This window comes from Mustela nivalis, assembly GCF_964662115.1.
Source record: "Mustela nivalis genome assembly, chromosome: 13".
Classification (NCBI taxonomy): domain Eukaryota; kingdom Metazoa; phylum Chordata; class Mammalia; order Carnivora; family Mustelidae; genus Mustela; species Mustela nivalis.
Genome location: NC_139032.1, coordinates 86714292 through 86731943, shown reverse-complemented (window position 1 = coordinate 86731943; position 17652 = coordinate 86714292). Strand labels below are relative to the sequence as shown.

At 56.3% G+C, this 17652-nt stretch overlaps 3 protein-coding genes across 12 annotated transcripts in view; 2 read left to right on the top strand and 1 right to left on the bottom strand.

Annotated features, from left to right (window-relative positions):
* KYAT1 (kynurenine aminotransferase 1) overlaps window positions 1-2157 on the top strand; it is a 36777-nt gene extending 34620 nt beyond the window's left edge. For all 10 annotated transcript variants that reach the window (XM_082695883.1, XM_082695876.1, XM_082695880.1 and 7 more), the window contains 6 exons: window positions 188-264; window positions 404-493; window positions 603-789; window positions 880-959; window positions 1470-1556; window positions 1661-2157. In XM_082695883.1, the coding sequence (XP_082552009.1) occupies window positions 188-264; window positions 404-493; window positions 603-789; window positions 880-959; window positions 1470-1556; window positions 1661-1726 (587 nt within the window). In that variant the 3' untranslated portion in view covers window positions 1727-2157. The remainder of the gene's footprint in view (window positions 1-187; window positions 265-403; window positions 494-602; window positions 790-879; window positions 960-1469; window positions 1557-1660) is intronic.
* Window positions 2158-6439: 4282 nt separating this feature from the next.
* LOC309846622 (putative methyltransferase C9orf114) lies at window positions 6440-14442 on the top strand. Its single transcript, XM_082695891.1, has 12 exons — window positions 6440-6520; window positions 7076-7121; window positions 7369-7494; window positions 9095-9254; window positions 9483-9572; window positions 9692-9741; window positions 9951-10081; window positions 11566-11638; window positions 11743-11841; window positions 12366-12468; window positions 12651-12798; window positions 13666-14442. The coding sequence occupies exons 1-12, from the start codon at window positions 6485-6487 to the stop codon at window positions 13732-13734; spliced, it is 1131 nt and encodes a 376-aa protein (XP_082552017.1). The 5' UTR covers window positions 6440-6484; the 3' UTR covers window positions 13735-14442.
* On the bottom strand, window positions 13828-17145 carry ENDOG (endonuclease G). Its single transcript, XM_082695896.1, has 3 exons — window positions 16400-17145; window positions 15344-15453; window positions 13828-14168 (listed from the first exon to the last, which is right to left on the bottom strand). Exons 1-3 carry the CDS (start codon window positions 16910-16912, stop codon window positions 13886-13888), a joined length of 906 nt encoding a protein of 301 aa, XP_082552022.1. The 5' UTR covers window positions 16913-17145; the 3' UTR covers window positions 13828-13885.
* Between the last annotated feature and the right edge of the window lie 507 nt (window positions 17146-17652).

Below are 17652 nucleotides of genomic sequence, written 5' to 3'. Positions count from 1 at the left end.
TCAGAGAGCAGGAGGATGCAATGGCACTGCCCCCAGGGGTGGTCATGAACATGAGCCCAGGTGAGCCCCATAAATAGTTTAGCACCTAGCGGGGGCCAGGGTGCCCACAGCCCGAGTGCGCGCCTGGGGCTTAGTCACCCCCCCCACCACCCCCGTCTGAGCAGTGTCTCTCTTTGGCCTTGGGCAGCCAGTCTCCCTGGCATGTGGGAGCGTACCCTGACCATTGGCAGCGCTGGTAAGAGCTTCAGCGCCACCGGCTGGAAGGTGAGTCGACGAGGGTCGGGGTACCATCGGGGTACCGCCTCCCCCCATGATCCGGGCCAGGCAAGGCTGCACTGGGAATTAGGAAAGGGGGTGGCCAGGCCCCAGAGGGCCTCACCCCCTCCCTGTATTCCCGGTCCAGGTGGGCTGGGCCCTGGGCCCGGACAGTCTCATGAAGCACCTGCGTACCGTCCACCAGAACAGTATCTATCACTGTCCCACGCAGGGCCAGGTGAGGAGAGGCAGGGGACCCGGCCACGGGGGGAGAGGCACCACAGAGCCCGGGCCAACCTCCCTCCCCTGTCCGATCAGCCCGCCCCATACTTGCCCACCCTCCGCAGGCTGCCGTGGCCCAGAGCTTCCAGCACGAGCAACTGCACTTTGGCCAACCCAGCAGCTACTTCGTGCAGCTGCCGCAAGCCGTGCAGCGCTACCGGGACCACATGATTCGCAGTCTGCAGTCTGTGGGCCTGCGGCCCGTGGTCCCCCAGGGCAGCTACTTCCTCATCGCAGACATCTCAGACTTCAGTGAGCAGGACTGGCCAGGCCGGGCAGAGGCAGGGCGGGAGGGGGGTGGCTGGAGGCAGCTGGGGCTCAGCGTGGCTTCTGTCCTTCCAGAGACCCAGATGCCGGACTTGCCAGGCGATGCAGATGAGCCCTACGACAGACGCTTCGTCAAGTGGATGATCAGGAACAAGGTGGGCTGGGCTCGGCCAGGGTCCTGTGGGCGTTATTAGAAGCGAGGCCAGGCCCCCAGTCCAGCCCAGCCTCTGCTATCAACGCTAGGACCAGTGTGCATCTCTGTCTGGAATTTGCAGAAAGATGCTGTGCGACTGGCAGGCATCCCTGGGTTCTCCGGGCCTTGGCCGGCTTGTCTGTAGGGTGTGGGGTTGGCGCATTGGTGCCCAACTGGGTGGGCTCTGGGCTCTCACGTTGAGGTTGATTTCTCCTCTGTGTCTGCCCTGATCTAACACATGGCACGCCCCCGCCGCCTCCACCGCCCCCCCAGCCTTCGCCTCCCCTCTGTACACAGGGAGGGACTGGGAACCATGCTCTGCCCTTCTTTTCCTCTGACCTTGACCCTGGGAGGTGTTGCACCCAAGCTAACTGTCCCTGCCCCGGGCCACGACAGGAAGCTCTCTGTCCCCCAGAGCCAGGGCCTGCCGTACCGTGGGGAGGCTCTCAGACGTGCGCTTCCTCCTCCCTAGGGCTTGGCGGCCATCCCGGTCTCCGTCTTCTACAGCACCCCACATCGGAAGCAATTTGACCACTATGTCCGCTTCTGTTTTGTGAAGGTAAAGGACGGGGGTTTGGAGGGGAGAGAGGACCTCCGCCAGCTCCCCGTGGCCCACTGGTGCTGTGGGGGAGGGCGGGGTAGGACTGACCTGTGTTGGTGCAGGACGAGTCCACGCTCCAGGCCATGGACGAGAAGCTGCAGAAGTGGAAGGATGAGCTCAGGCCCTGACGTGGCCCCCCCTGGTTCCGGCTTGCTCAGTGCCTGCGTGTCAGCCCCTCCCAGGCTGGGCGTAGATAGTGCTCGGGGCTGCCTACTCTGCGACACAGGATGTCCCCCAGGGAAGAGCCCTCCTTCGTGGTCTTGGTGGGTTCTGGAGCGCTTCCCACAGGACCTATATGGGAAGGTGGACCTGACCCGGGCCTCTCCCTGCTCCTCCCTAGATCGGGTCACAGAGTCTTAGGTCCCCTCCTTGTGTGGGACTCAAGGGAACAGAGTCCAGCAGTGTCCTGGCCTTGAGTCCCAGCCCTGCTCTGGCCCCAGCCCAGGCTCCGGCATCCCTGCCTTTCCTTATCTGCTTAGATAACCTCGGGAAGTGGCCTTTAGGCTCGAGTTCTCAAGCGAGTACTTTTCATCCATAATAAAGTTATAAGTTATTTACACTCTTATTAGTGGCTTCTCTGCTTCACACGGTGGTGCTGATGGCTGATGGGAACAGGGGCAGAGCGGAAGGCACCTCAGTGAAACTTAGATCCCAGCCCCTGTTTGCACAAATGTGTTTTGTGGAGTAAAACCAAGGCCCGAAGCAGGGCCGGGACGGGGATCTTGTCCGAAGTCACGGTTAGTGGTAAAACCCGGCCTAGAACCCAGGGCTCAGATGGGGGTTGTGACTGTGGCACGTTGTGCGTGTGTGCAGGAGGTGAGGGCCTCCACTTTGTGTCTGAAAAGGAAGACACGAACAGTCTCCTGTCTCACAGGGGGTCAGAGCGCAGGCCAGGAGGGTCAGGAAGTTTAGGCAGAAGGGGGAAGAAGTAGTTCATGCAATTGTGTACCTCCCTGTGTCCAGGGCCAAGATGCCCACCGCCTTGTTAAACAGACTTTTGAGAGGGGAGTTACTGTCTGCATTTACAGGTGGGCAAGCCACTTTGGAGGTGATGTGACTTGCCCAAAGCCATCTGGCTCACCTAGAAGCAGGTTTGTTCCCGGGGGTGGGCGTCTCTCTGGAAAGCAACAGTAACCCTGAATTCATTTGGAAGGTGGTGCTCGGGGCTTGAAGTCGTCCTTACGTTGCAGACCCATGTGTTTGCTCCTGTGAGCCTTTTAATTGGGGGAGCTGATGGCAACATGCAACATAATAGGGTGTATTTAGCGTTTGTCCCTGGTTGCTGGCACAGAGCTCCTAAAACCCTCGGAATTCGCTGAGAGATAGGACTGTCTTTTGTTTTTGTCTCTTTTTTTCCTTTTTAAAAATTTTATTTATTTACTTGAGAGAGAGAGAGAGATGAACAGGGGGTGGGGAGAGGGAGAAACAGGCTCCCTGTGGAGCAGGGAGCCAATCCGGGGCTCGATCCCAGTACCCTGTGATCATGAGCTGAGCCCCTGGCAGACGCTTAACCGACTGAGCCACCCAGGCGCCCCTGGGACTGTCTTTTGGGCCCCTATGTCAGTAGAGGGTCAGAGCTTTCGGTCCCAACTGCAGGCCCCAATGGAGGGGAAAGGGACTGAACATTGAGTTGTCACTTCCTTGGCCAATGATTTAAGCAATCGTACATATGGAATAAAACCCCACCTAAAAAACCCTGAATCAGTGAGGCTCGGGGAGCTTCTGGGTTGTCAAACACAGCAATGTGTGGGGAGGGTGATGCATCGGGAGAGGGCACAGAAGTTCGTGGACCTTCCTCCCCCAAAACCTCATTCTGTGCATCTCTCCCGTTGGGCTGTTCCTGCGTTGTATCCTTTATAATGAAAATGTGAGTACAGTACCTTCCTGAGTGCTGTGAATCATTTCATGGAATTACTGAGCTCCAGGGGAATGCTGGAAATGCCCCAATCTGGAAATGTCCCAATCTATCCTGGCATTTGAAATGGCGGGGGTGGGGAGGATGGTCTGGTGGGACTGAGCCCTTAACCTCTAGGATCTGCACCAATGGTCAGAATTGAACTGAAGTGTAGGACACCCACCTGGGGTCAGAGATTTACTGTTGGAGGGCACTCTGCGCTATGAACCCTCCCTTCCCTTCTAAACCAGGACTTGCTCCCACAGTTAACTCAAATTTATTTATTCTTTTTATTATATATATATATATTTTCTAAGATTTCATTTATTTGAGAGAGAGAAAGCATGCAAGTGTGAGTGTGGGCGTGCCTGAGCCAGGGGGAGGGCAGAGGGGGAGAGAGAAGCAGACTCCACTCTGAGCAGGGAGCCTGACCTGGGGGACCGAGGCTCAACTCCAAGACCTTGAGATCATGACCTGAGCCAAAGGAAGATGCTTAACCGACTGAGCCACCCAGGTGCCCCTCAGATTTACTAACATAAGAGAGAGCTTAGTTCATTCATGGCAGGCAGTAGTGCAAATGGTCTAGTCACTTCCAAAGCTAGTTTGGCAGTGTTTTACAAAGCTCATCACAGTCTTAACACCCCAATCCAGCAATCAGGCTCGCAGCTATTGACCCAAGTGAGCTGAAAATTCCTGTCCATGCAAAACCCTGCACATGAGTGTTTTTCCGTTTTTTGTTTTTTGTTTTTAAAGATTTTATTTATTTATCGGGGTGGGGGGAGAGCGAGTGAGCACAGGCAGACAGAATGGCAGGCAGAGGCAGAGGGAGAAGCAGGCTCCTTGCCGAGCAAGGAGCCCGATGTGGGACTCGATCCCAGGACGCTGGGATCATGACCTGAGCCGAAGGCAGATGCTTAACCAACTGAGCCACCCAGGCGTCCCTGCACATGAGTGTTTATAGAAGCTTTATTCATAACTGGGATCAATCAGATATCCTTCAAATGGTGACTGGATAAACAAGCTTTGGCATATCCCTACAATGGAATAGTATTGAGCAATGGGAAGAAATGAACTATCAAGCCATGAAAAATCATGGGAGAAACTGAAATGCAAATTGCTTAATGAAAGGGTGTGTGAAGGGACGCCTGGGTGGCTCAGTTGGTTAAGCAGCTGCCTTCGGCTCAGGTCATGATCCCAGCGTCCTGGGATCGAGTCCCACATCGGGCTCCTTGCTCCGCAGGGAGCCTGCTTCTGACTCTGCCTTCCACTCTGTCTGCCTGTGCTCACTCTCGCTCGCTCTCTCTCGGACAAATAAATAAATAAAATCTTTAAAAAAAAAAAAAAAAAAAAAGAAAGGGTGTGTGAAAAGGCTACATGCTTTCTGGGGGCGCCTTTCTAGGGCTCCATTGGTAGAGCTGGTAACTCTTGATTTCAGGATTGTGGGTTGAGCCCCATCATGGGTGTAGAGCTTATTTAAAATAAGTAATTAAAAATGAATAAATGGGGGCACCTGTGTGGCTCAGTGGGTTAGGCCTCTGCCTTCGGCTTAGGTCATGATCCCAGGGTCATGGGATTGAGCCCCCCATTAGGCTCTCTGCTCATCAGGGAGCCTGCTTCCCCCTCTCTCTCTGCCTGCCTTTCTGCCTACTTGTGATCTCTCTCTCTGTAAATAAATAAATACAATCTTGAAAAAATAAATAAAAAATAAAAATGAATAAATAAAAAGGCTACATACTTAGATTCCAACTATATGCCATTATGGGAAAGACAAAACTAAAGAGATGGTAAAAAAAGATTAGTGATTGCCAGGGGCTTGGAAGAGGGTAGGAGGAACACAGGATTTTTAGGGTAGTGGACTTATTTTGTACCGTACTGTGACGGTAGACACCTGATACTATGTCTTTGCCAAAACCTGCAGAATATACAACACAAAGAAAGAACCCTAATGTCAATTATGGACTTTAGTTAATAACACTGTATCAACATTGGTTCATCAACTACAGTAAACCTACACAGTAAGGCAAAATGTTGAGGGTGGGGGGAAATGAGTAGGGGAGAAGGGGTATATGGGAACTCTGTACTATGTGCTCAATTTTTGATAAACCTAAATCTGCTCTAAAAAAATGAAGTCTAAGGGCACCTGGGTGGCTCAATGGATTAAAGCCTCTGCTTTCAGCTCAGGTCATGATTCCAGGGTCCTGGGATGGAGCCCCGCATTGGGCTCTCTGCTCAGCAGGGAGCCTGCTTCCACCTCTCTCTGTCTGCCTGCCTCTCTGCCTACTTGTGATCTCTGCCTGTCAAATAAATAAATAAAATCTTTAAAAAATAATAAAGTCTATTAATTAACAGAGAGCAAATGAATGCATCTATTAAAAAAAATGGATTTGGGGCGCCTGGGTGGCTCAGTGGATTAAGCCTTTGCCTTGGGCTCAGGTCATGATCTCAGGGTCCTGGAATCAAGCCCCACATCCGGCTCTCTGCTCGGCAGGGAGCCTGCTTCCTCCCTCTCTCTGCCTGTCTGTCTGCCTACTTGTGATCTCTGTCAAATAAATGAATAAAATCTTTAAAAAAAAATAAAATTTAAATTTAAAAACTCGATTAAATTCTAAGATCGTTTCCAGCTCTGAATCACACTTCAGCTCTGGGCCTCAGGGTCCCCACGTAAAATAAAATCGATTTGAGTTTTAAGTGTCGCGCTCGTGTGGAATCGTTGGGCGGCTCTCCGGTCGTCCAAGGATCCGGGACAGTACTGCACAAGTTGCCCTTTGGACCCCCGAAGCCTGCGACAAGACCCCTCCCCGGCTCGACCCCCACTGCCTGCGCGCACTCTGCTCTACTAGCCTGCGAGTCCCAGGCCACGCGCTCGCAAAGCCTCCGGACGCCTAGCCACGCCCCCGCACGGCATTGGCTCTCCGATTGGACGGCTCGGAGGCGGTGTGGCCGGAAGGGGTGAGTCTGATTGGCAGGGCGTGGCCGACGGTGTGCGACGAACATGGCGGAGCGCGTGAAGAAGCGACCCTGCGGCCCGGTAAGTGGCTGGAGCTGGGGTCTCGGGCAGGACAGGGGGGTGGGGGCGCGAGAACGGAACGTGTTGGGGCCCGTGGCGGGGCCAGGCCGAGCCTCCCGCTCCCTGCTAGTCGCTGATCCGAGGCCGGGAGCCCCGAGGTGCCGCATGCTGGTGGCCGCGTGCGCTCCTGCCGGGGTAGGAACCGGGGGTAGGTGCCAGGGTCCGAGCCAGGGCTGGGACAGCGTCAGGTAACCCTTGCGGCTACTCCGACCGAGGCTTGGATTCAGGGGGTGGGACCCTGCCCGCCCTCTCGAGCCCTTCCGTGGCGCATCTCCTCTGACAACCAGGGCGGCAGTAGGCAGGTCTCCCCCTGAGCTTCAGTTTCCTCTTCTCTCCTGTCAGACGCGATTCAACAACTTGAGGGCCTGCAGAGTGTCAGACTCAGTCCTACTCTGCCAGCCGCGGCAGTGTGGGGGCGTTCCGTGGTTTCCTCACTACCCCCGTTGATAGGCAGGACCCCCTCCCAGCCATGATCATTCAGCCTCAATCCTATACCTCTTCCGAGTCCTGCTCTAGGGTGAACATGGCCAAAGAGTCGAGTGGCGAAAATGGAAGCAGCAGAGTAAGTAAGGGGCTGGAGGGGAGGGGATCTGTTTAGCCTTGGCCGAGGGCGCTGCCGAACCTGGGGAGAGCCTTCGGGTTTGTCCCTCTGGGTCGCCCAGCACCCAAAGCGGGAAAGGAAGGGCTCACTAAGCAACGCTGGAGAGCCCAGGCTGACCTTCCCGGGAGGGCACCATCTCCAGGACTGCTCCATGTCCTTCTCCCTCCAAGTCCCTCCCCTCCACCAATCCAAGTGTCCTCTTCTCCAGAGAAAGAGGAGAAAAAGAAGTGGAAGGATCTCAAGCTGATGAAAAAACTGGAGCGGCAGCGGGCACAGGAGGAACAGGCAAAGCTCCAGCGGGAAGAAGAGGCAGCTGCACAGAGGGAGGACCAGGGTGAGCAGGCTGGGTCGTGGGCAGGGAAGAGAATGTCATATCTGGAAGAGTTGTTAGAGACCAGTGGGTCCCGAGGGAGAAACTGAGGCCCAGAGAATGGGAAAACCTGAGTCCTAACCTCATACTTAGTTAGATTTCAGTCTTTTGGAGCCTAAACATCACATATCATAACTTTACACCTCCAGAAATCATCATCATAATGACAGATATATATTTTTTTTCTTTTTTAAAAAGATTTTATTTATTTATTTGACAGGCAGCGATCACAAGTAGGCAGAGAGAGAGAGGTGGAAGCAAGGCCCCTGCTGAGCAGAGAGCCTGATTCGGTGGTTGATCCCGAGACCCCAGGATCATGACCTGAGCTGAAGGCAGAGGATTTAACCCACTGAGCCACCCAGGCAACCCCTATTTTTTTTTACCCCTATTTTTTTTTTTTTTTTTACTTTTTATTGAGCATTTTCTGTGTGCTTTAATTGAGTTTTTTATTTACTTATTTTGATTCTCTTTTTTAAGGAAGCTCTACACCCAACATGAGGCTTGAATTCACAACCCTGAGATCAAGAGTTTCATGCTCTATCAACTAAGCCAGCCAGGCACCCCTTATTTTGATTATAATAAGAGTTTGCCTTTTTTTTTTCTCTTGTTAAATAATACCTGTTCAAAACAGCCCCCCTCCCGAAAATGCAGAATACTGTAAAAAAGAAAAATCCCAGCAAACCTGGCAGTGTAAGTTTTTCCAGATGTTATGTTATATCCACTCATGGATACGTATGCAGAGAATATATAGATACAGTTTTACAGAAGTGAGACCACTTTATCCATTAGCTTCTGGACGTGGTTTTTCTCATTCCACATTGTGCCCTATGTGTTCTTCCACATCAGTACATCTGGATCTACCCTAACAGATTGTATCTTTTCTCCTTGTCTAGACTCAAACCTCAGGACGGTTAGGGTGTCATAATGTGCCTTCTAAGCCCATTGGTTACCAGTGATGATGGTGACAGTGGGGACAGAAACAGCATGTGAGCTGTTTCAGACACCAAGGAAATGCTTCCTGAGTGTTCCCTTATGTGGCTCCCTTTGGGCGACTCTGGGAAGGAGAATATGGTGATCTCCCTGGAGTTAAACAGCCTAAACCCAGATCTCAGCTCTCTTGCCTTTTGTATGACCTTGGGCCACATGTTTGATCTCTCTGGGTCCCACCTCTCGATGGGGATCATAGTAATAGTTCTTAGGGTTATGGGGTGAAAGCATACAGAAAAGGTCTAATAATATTAGTTCTTTTTATTATCCCCATTTGCCAGCTGGAGAACCAAGGGAATAACGGGCAGAGCTCGCATATGAACTTGGCCAGTGCCTCTAACCACTCTCCAGCCTTGCCCAGTGGTGTGCCCTGCTCACAGGAGCCTTGGGGACCACGAGGTCCATTTTCCTCCTGGGTAGATTGAGGCCTGGAAAGAGGAGTTGGATCTATTTTGCTGGCCTCAAAATTCCTCCCAGGGGGAAAGTTCTCTAACTCTGGGCTCTGGGATTAGAGGGAGGGAGGGAAAGCTCAGCCCTAGCCTCTCAGACTGACCATGAATGCCCTTCCACTTCCCAGGTCGGCCCTACACCCTGAGCGTGGCCCTGCCCGGCTCTATCCTGGACAATGCCCAGTCACCAGAACTTCGCACCTACCTGGCTGGCCAGATCGCCAGGGCCTGCACCATCTTCTGTGTGGATGAGATTGTAGTGTTCGATGAAGAAGGCCAGGATGCCAAGTGAGGGGCCATCCAACAGTGCATGGGTCCTCAGCAAGGAGGGAGGGACTGCTAGGATTGACTGTGCTTGGTCCTTGTTGCTGCCTACCTGCCTGGGCTGAGAACACTGTCCCTGGTGAATCTGGTGGGAAAAGTCACAAAGCAGGGGCACTGCAAGGGTCAGATTGGGTAGAGGGACTCTCGAAGGGACCACAGTAGGCTCTGGAAACCCTGTCTTTCTCTTTCCAGGACCGTGGAGGGAGAATTCAGGGGAGTCGGCAAGAAAGGGCAGGCGTGCGTGCAGCTTGCTCGGATCCTGCAGTACCTGGAGTGTCCACAGTGAGGGCGTGAAGGGCGGACTTCCCTGAACTTGACAGGGACGGGCGGGGTGGTCGAGGTGCAGGTCAGGCAGGGGCAGCCTCCCCCACAAACTTCCTGAGGTCCATGTTCTTTACTAGGTACCTAAGAAAGGCGTTCTTCCCCAAGCATCAGGATCTCCAGTTTGCAGGTAAGGCTGCAAGGGGGTACTGACCCCCATTTCTCAGGGTTCATCTCCCAGCCCCTGAGAAATGGCTGCGCAGTTGAGAAAACTGGCCCAGGCAGGGCAAGGCCTGTGCCTGGTGGAGAGTGGCAGGTCTGTGGCAGGCCTGAAACTTGGACCAGGCCTCCAGTGTTCCTGCCATACCACTAGGTGCCTTTGCGTCTCCCAACACACAGGGCTTCTGAACCCCTTGGACAGCCCTCACCACATGCGTCAGGATGAGGAGTCCGAGTTCAGAGAAGGCGTCGTGGTGGACCGGCCCACCCGGCCAGGCCATGGGTCCTTTGTCAACTGTGGCATGAAGAAGGTAGGGATGGGGAGAGCAGGCTGGGACATACGTTCTGGACACGCGGCGGCCACAGAGGGCAGGCAGGGTCTAGGGAGCCCTGGACCCAGGCATCTGTGCCTGCAGTTCGCCCATGATGTAGATTTGGGCCAAAGAAGTGCTCCCAAACAGGGGTTGATAGCTAAAGCCTAGAGCAAATGTACTGTTTCTTTTCTTTTCTTTTCTTTTTTTTAAGATTTTATTTATTTATTTGACAGAGAGAGATCACAGTAGACAGAGAGGCAGGCAGAGAGAGAGAGAGGAGGAAGCAGGCTCCCTGCTGAGCAGAGAGCCTGATGCGGGACTCGATCCCAGGACCCTGAGATCATGACCCGAGCCGAAGGCAGTGGCTCAATCCACTGAGCCACCCAGGCGCCCCCCAAATGTACTGTTTCTTAAAAAGTAAATGAACAGAAGGTAGTCCTCATGCTTAGACCCAAAACAACCCAACCAAAACCCTATAGAAATAAGTTCAGAATTCCTCTGGGGCAGCCCTGTCAGGACGCAGAGCCACACTGGGATTGGCGCCTTCGTCTGCCACCTGCTTACTCTCAAATCTTCTGGAGTCGAGACAGAAACCCTTCCAGGTGGACGGTCCCCTCCCCTCAAAAAGCAGACCAGCAATGACAGGCTAAATGCAGACCAGGATGACCTAGACCAAGACCCAGACGAAAGGAGAAAACAGGAGAGAGAAACCTCAGAAGGGAAAGAAAGTGCCCTATCCTGAATTCAGAGTTGGCACGAAACACAGACATTGGTTGTCATTCGTCACAGACAATTGACCCCACACCGGGCCTGGGGCTGTGTCACAGGGGCTGTTTATGGAGGGTTTGCTCTTTGACGGAGGAGAGAACCGAGGCTCGCAGAGGTTAAGTGGCTGCGCAAACTGCTGTAGCTAGGAAGTGGCATAGCCACATGTGTTCAAAACAGAAGACTGGGATTTCATCTCGCGAACTATTTCCTGCTCTGTGCCAGGCCCAGAGCATTTATCTTTGTGGTAGTGTGTGTGGTAGTGTGGTAGTGTGTCTTGTGGTAGTTGTTTTGCAAGAATGGTCTCTTTTTTTAAAGATTTATTTATTTGAAAGAGAGAGAGAGAGAGCCTACTCCTGACCATGTGGGGGGTGGGCAGGGCAGAGGGAGAGGGAGAGAGTCTTGAAGCAGACTCAATCCACACTAAGTGCTGAGTCCCACTTGGGACTCGATCCCAGGACTCTGAGATCTTGCGCTTGAGTGGAAATCCAGAGTTGGCCCCTTAACCGACTGAGCCACCCAGGCACACCACAGATGGTCTCTTGAGAGCAGGCCTGGCCCAGGTGTCAGAGAAAGGGGACAAAGGACCCCTTTGACCTGGACCCCTCGGGTACCTTGCCAGCTGCCCAGATCCCCCTGCCCCCAGCATCTGGGAGAACAGGGACACCTGCTGGCCCTCTGGGGAATAGCACCCATTTCTCCTGGCTTCTCCCCAGGAGGTGAAGATTGACAAGAACTTGGAGCCTGGACTTCGGGTGACGGTCCAGCTGAACCAGAAACAGCTCCCAGGTATCTGGAAACCTCCCAGCCTGGCCAGCCGGAGGGCTCAGAGCCGCCTCCTGCTACGCCTTGTCCCTTGCCTCATCTTCACAGCCTCTCCACTTCCTCTTCAGAAAGCAAGACCTACCGGGGAAAAGTCGTGTCGTCGCAGGACCCTCGCACCAAAGCCGGTCTGTACTGGGGCTACACAGTCCGACTGGCCTCCTGCCTCAGTAAGTGCAGCGCTTCCTCCTTTGAAGAGCTGACCCTCTCTGGGAGGCCACAGAGAACCTTGCCTGACACAAAAGGCAGACCAGGGTCCTTGTCCTTCTACATTACTGTGTGTCCTTAGGCAAATGCCTTCCCTTTTCTGGGCCTTGATCTTCCTGACTGTGCTGCTTGGAATACCGTAAAGGACTCCTGAGAAAAAGGGTCGTGATCACTAGAAATGTCTGCCGTGGGGTTGGGAATGGAACAAAAGGACCAGATGGGTATAGGGTGTAATACGTGGGCTCAGATCTCCTGCCCACCCATCTTCTGCTTTGTGTCCCCGGTCTAGCACAGGTATGGTTTCTCCCTCCTGAGTCGCAGACGTCTCAGGAATGGTGGATGTGTGTTGTATGGCTGGGTGTGGCTCCCTTACCTGAGTCCCCTTCTCCGGCCCAAACCCTCCCACACTCCCCAAGTACGTAGATACACGTAGCCCAGCGGCTGTGGCATTGGAGCAGGACCCCCAGTGGCCTGGTTTCTTCCCTAGGTGCTGTGTTTGCTGAGGCCCCCTTCCAAGACGGGTATGACCTGACCATTGGGACGTCAGAGAGAGGCTCGGATGTGACCTCTGCCCAGCTTCCCAGCTTCAGGTGGGTACAGCCTGGGGCAAGGACCAGGGTAGCGGGAGTGGAGCCGGAAACAAGTCTGGTGGGGGGCAGAGCTGTACAGACAGGGCCCCTACTGTGTCCCAGGAGTTGGGGGCTGAAGGCCCTCGTTAGCTAGATTCGGTGTGGCCCGGTGAGCAGTGACCGATTCCCTCCTGTGGTGCCAGGCATGCTCTCGTGGTGTTTGGGGGCCTCCAGGGGCTGGAAGCTGGAGTGGAGGCTGACCCCAACCTAGAGGTGGCTGAACCCAGCGTCCTCTTCGATCTGTATGTCAACACCTGTCCTAGCCAGGGCAGCCGCACCATCCGCACTGAGGTGAGCCTGCCTGCCTCCCGCTCCTGCCCCAGGCTGCTCTCAGGGTTCTGCTGCCAGCCAGGGTCTGTCCCAGCAGGGGTGGTCTCGAGCCAGCCTTCCCTGGAGATGGTTTCCTGACAGCCTCAGCCTCGCACCATTGTGAATTCCAGCAGGGATAGTGTAGGGGTGAGCTGGGCGTCCAGAATCCTGAGTGCGGTTGCCCACCCAGCTGACCCAGGAGACCCTGGCCGTCCCGGCTCTGGGCCTGTTTCCCTAGCTGTATGCTCAGTGTTCCACTTCCTCACACGTGACCATGGTGGGCAGGGCAGCCCTCCACACTGGGCCTCACTGGCCCCTCAGTGCTGTGGGGGGCAGTATGCAGCCAGCTCTGGGAGACTCAGTCCTGGGAGGTCTGCATGCTAGAGGCCCTTGGCTTCCAGTAGTCTCCAAGGGGGGACTACACAGGTGGGCTGCTCCAGTCTGTCCCTGAGGGCACACCCTACCAGCAGGAACCCCTAAACCCACCCTGTCCTGTGGGCTGAGAACTTCCCTAATCCTGACCCTGACCTTGACTGTGAAAGGTAGGTATTATCATATCAGGAGCACATTATACAGAGGGGAAGAGTGAGAAGCAGAGAGGCAAGGCCCTTCTGGCGGGGGGGTGGGGGGGAGTGGGGTGGGGGTAAGGCATGCAGCCAGCCCGCAGCAGATGGGCAGGATGGGGGGGAGCTTGTTCTTAACTTCTCTGGGGCCATGCAGAGGGCAGCGAGCCCCTGGCGGTGGGTCCCGGACAGTCGAGCCCTGCGAGGTTGGCAGGGTGGGTGAGGCTGGCAGCCAGGCACCTGGCAGCCTCCCGACCCCAGCCCGTGGCCGCACTTCCCCCTCCAGGAGGCCATCCTCATCTCTCTGGCCGCCCTGCAGCCTGGCCTCACCCAGGCGGGCGCCCGGCCCAGCTGAAGGTGCCATCAGGCAGAAGACAGCAAAGCAAGCAGGAGGGAAGCTAAAGGCTCCTGAGGGTCCCCTGGGACAGACACAGCCAGGACTTCTGTCTCCAAAAATCACCACCTTTAATGCGACCCAGCCCCCCCAGTCCGGCGGGGTACGGCCTTCACTTGCAGCCTGCAGTGATGGCCTTGACACTGCCTGCCCGCGCCAGAATATTTGGCACAAAGAGCAGCCCCGAAGCCCGTTCGATGCTCTCAATGGGCACCAGGAAGCGTTCTAGCGGGACCGCCTCGTCCACGGGGGCGTTGGGCATCACGTAGGAGCGCAGTTCGATTTGCCCGCCTGCTGCCTCCAGGATCAGTACCTTGAAGAAGTGGGTGGGCACCGCCACGTGGTTCTTGCCGATGACCTGGTACTTCACATAGGACTTCCCATCAGCCTCCGTCCTGCGGGCAGAGCGGGGCACACGTGGCCTTTCTGAGCTCCCAAGGGGTCTGGTCGGACCAGAGGCTGCACCTCCAGGAAGCCTTCCCTGACCTGACTTGCACCTTGTGGCAGCCCGAAGCACTGCCCCCCTCAGCAGGAGGCGTCCATGCCCTTCCTGGCTCCTCCAGGAGGCAGGAGGTGCTCCCTGCTGGGTAGACACACCCTTCCCCTGTTTTCCTCAGGCCCAGCACCAGGTCAGCAGGGTAGGGGTGGCAATAAATGCTGTTAAGAGAACCAGGCCTCGTGGGCATTCACCTTCATTCGTGCAGACCCGGAGTTCCCGTCTGCCTCCCCTGTGGAGGGTGGGCGCCAAGTGGGCTAGACCCTGAATTCCCGGTGCACTGGGCCTGGGGCCCAGATCACGGGACGGAGGACTTCCCATCTTCCCCCTTAGCAGAGCCTACTCCTTCCAGCAGGCCGCAGGAGGCACTTGCTAATGATCGGTGCCTCGGTCAGCCCGTGCCAAGCGCCTACTGCAATGACCCCCCCATCCCCCTTTTGACCCCTAAGCAGCCACGAGGGAGGGAATGGCTATTATGCCCACTTTCCATGGTCCTTTGCCCATGGCACCCAGAGACCAGGTGTCAGGGCCTGGGTTCCATCTGAAGCCTGTGGACTCCAGGGCTGATGGCTTCCCTTTGCCTCCCCAGTCTGTCTTCAGTGGGCAGAAAACTCACGGAGCATGCCCAGGGGAGCTCGATCCCTTCTACCTGGGAGGTGGGGCTGCAGAGGGACAAGAGTGAAGACTCGGGATCAGGGAGATGGAGGTCAAACCCTGGCTTCAGGAGAAGGGTGAGGAGGGTTGTTCCAAGTAGAGGAGACTGAAAGCAAGAGCCTGGTGCAAGGCTTTCTATCTGGACAGAAGGGGAGTCAGGAGCACATGGCAAGAGGTGAGGAGAGAGGAACAGAGGCAGGTTTGGGGCCTGCTGCCAGGGGCAGAAGAGACCATCTTGGCGGGTATCCCACAGGCCTCTAGCTATAGAAGTGCAGGGGACGGACACCCTTGGCAAGAAACCAGATGATGTGACTTGGGACTGCAGGTGGACCCAGAAGCTGAGGTGAGTGGCAGGAGGAGGCCTCTAGTGAATGGTAGGCCCTGGCATCCCCAGTGCCCCGACCCAAGTTCTAGCCTTACCTGGGCAGGAAGAGCGGCCCTGTGCATACGTAGACATTTTGGTAGGTGCGGGTCAGGCTGCGGCTATACTTCTCCAGGTTGTTCCAGGCATTCTGGTTGAGATGGGGCACCTGGTTGAAGAAGTGGGGCTCAGACTGTCAGATGTTAAGGCAATGGGTTCAAGGAAGGAGAGACCCCTTTAGGCCACCTGGCCATGAGGGTGGAGCCGAACAGAGCTCAGGAGGTGCTAGCCTGCTCCCAGACGGAATGGGAGGACTAACATCCCAGGCCTCAAAACAGCTTCTCGGATCCAAAAAGCCACACCAAGGAAAGAGGCACTTCTCCCTCTTCAGAGAGAGTAACAAGCTCCCCGTGCCCATCCCCAGGGGCCCATGGGAAGGCACCTTGCCAGCCCTACCCTCTCCTTTTTGAACCTTATGCAGATCCCAGCTGAACTCCTGGGTCTGCTCTTGAGCTCTCCTGTTGTGTCAAGTCAAATGGGCAGGGAACTGTGACACTGGGAGAGCAAAAGTCAGATGGCAGACTCAGACCCCCTGGGCCTTATCCAGAGCCCAAGTCAAGTCTCCAGGCCCTACTTGAACAGGGCCTGAAAGAGGGCACACAGTGACTGCTAACAGCTGGCTTTGCAAATGAACTTCCTCTGACTCCTGGGAGGCAAGGCAGGGTAGTAGGGACAATGGCTCAGGGTCCTCTAGACAGACGGCCCGAGTTTTCTGCTGTGTGACAATGGGCCAGTCCCTTTGCCTCTCTGTGCCTCAGTTCCCTGCTGAATGCCTGCCAAGGGCCGGGAAGTGTGCTCAGTACACTGTACGCATTGTCTTCGGTTCCTTGGCGCTGCAAGGAAACTGAAGCTCAGGGAGGTGCCCAGAGGCCCACAGTTAAGGTCGGACTGCGGAGCGGGTGCTGGGTGGCCCGGTGTTCAGTGCCTCCCGCCAGGGGCGCGCGGACTGAGCAGCCAAGCGCCTGAGCCGCAGCGCGCGCTCGGCAGCTTCCCCGCTCCGCGCAGCGCAAGCCGAGGCTCCGAGAGTCTTTGAGGGGCCGGGGCGCGGCCGCTACCTGGGGCGCGACGTTGCTCAGGTAGAAGGTGTCCTCCATGGCCTTCTGGCTCCAGCGGTGGTTGGCGGCGGCGGCGAGGTGGCCGCGGTCGAAGCCACTGCCGCGGTAGTCGGCGTTGGTGGCGCGGTGGTACGCGTGCACCGAATCGTCCTCGCGGAAGTCGCACGAGCTGCGGTCGCCGTCGCCACGGAGCCGCTCGGGCCGCAGCTGCTCGACCACCCAGAGCGCGCAGCGGGTGCGCGGGTCGTAGCACAGCACGTACGACTCGCGGCTCTTGAGCTGCGCCAGCCCCGGCAGCCCGTACTTGGCCAGCTCGCCGGTGCCCACCGGGGCCCCGGGCTTCGCGGGCACGGCGGGCAGCTCGGCTGCCGCGGCCACGGGCAGCACGGGCAGCCGGCCCAGCAGCCCCGGCGCCTCCCGCGCGTCCGGCCGCCGTCGGCGCCTCCAGCTCTCGGCGGCCGCGCCCAGCCCCGCGCCCAGCGCCAGGGTCAGGCCTGCCCGCAGCGCTTGCATGGCGGAGAGCGCGGCCGGAGCGGAGGCTGAGAGCGGCCCGCTGCGCCGGGGGAACGCCGCGACCTCCGGCGGCCGACCGCCAGGCTCTTAAAGGGGCCGCGCCGGTCTACGGGGCCCACCGCGGGAAGGAGGCCGGATAGGGGCGCGAGAGGGTGGGATCCTCGTCGTTTCCATTCACGGACGCTTTGAAAATCTAGGGAACCCCAAGAGAGTGGGTCAGGACTGGCGCCGAGCGAATGTCCCGGAGCCCTTTCTTTGCCCTTTTAAGACGTGCGCCGCGAGAGAGGGGGCGGGACCGTGCGGGCGTATCACCTCGCTCCTGGTTCTTGACTGGCTGCCACCGCCCCGCCCCGCCCGCCCCTCACCAGACAGAACCCCGACCTCCGCGCGGCCGTAGGAGTTCTGACTTAGGCGCGCTGAGAAGTCTCAGGCACTGATCTAATCCGCTTCCACTACTTGACTTAACCTTCAGAAGAACCTCGAGAGGAAGTTCCTACTTGGCAAAACAAGCGAACAAGGGACAAGACCCCAGGTCTGTCTGACACCAAAATCTACCCTCCTACCCACTACACCGTACATCAAAAGTTCTAGGACATAGGCAAATCCGAGCAACAGGACAAGGATGCAGGCGGCTGGGGAATGGCTGGTTGGGTGGGAAACCGGCGATTCTAGAACACAGCCTTGCAGTATGTTTAACAGCCCTAAAAGGTTCATACCTTTCAACCTACTTAGAGAGCTGC

Excerpts from the sequence above, each read along its gene's own strand:
- LOC309846622 (XM_082695891.1), top strand. The coding sequence starts at position 6,485 with ATGGCGGAGCGCGTGAAGAAGCGACCCTGCGGCCCG. Across the intron at positions 6,521-7,075 it reads AGAAGCGACCCTGCGGCCCG|GGTGAACATGGCCAAAGAGT; the intron begins GTAAGTGGCTGG and ends GTCCTGCTCTAG. Across the intron at positions 7,122-7,368 it reads GCGAAAATGGAAGCAGCAGA|AGAAAGAGGAGAAAAAGAAG; the intron begins GTAAGTAAGGGG and ends CCTCTTCTCCAG.
- ENDOG (XM_082695896.1), bottom strand. The coding sequence starts at position 16,912 with ATGCAAGCGCTGCGGGCAGGCCTGACCCTGGCGCTGGGCGCGGGGCTG. Across the intron at positions 15,454-16,399 it reads TGAGCAACGTCGCGCCCCAG|GTGCCCCATCTCAACCAGAA; the intron begins GTAGCGGCCGCG and ends TTCTTCAACCAG. Across the intron at positions 14,169-15,343 it reads GGGCCGCTCTTCCTGCCCAG|GACGGAGGCTGATGGGAAGT; the intron begins GTAAGGCTAGAA and ends CTCTGCCCGCAG.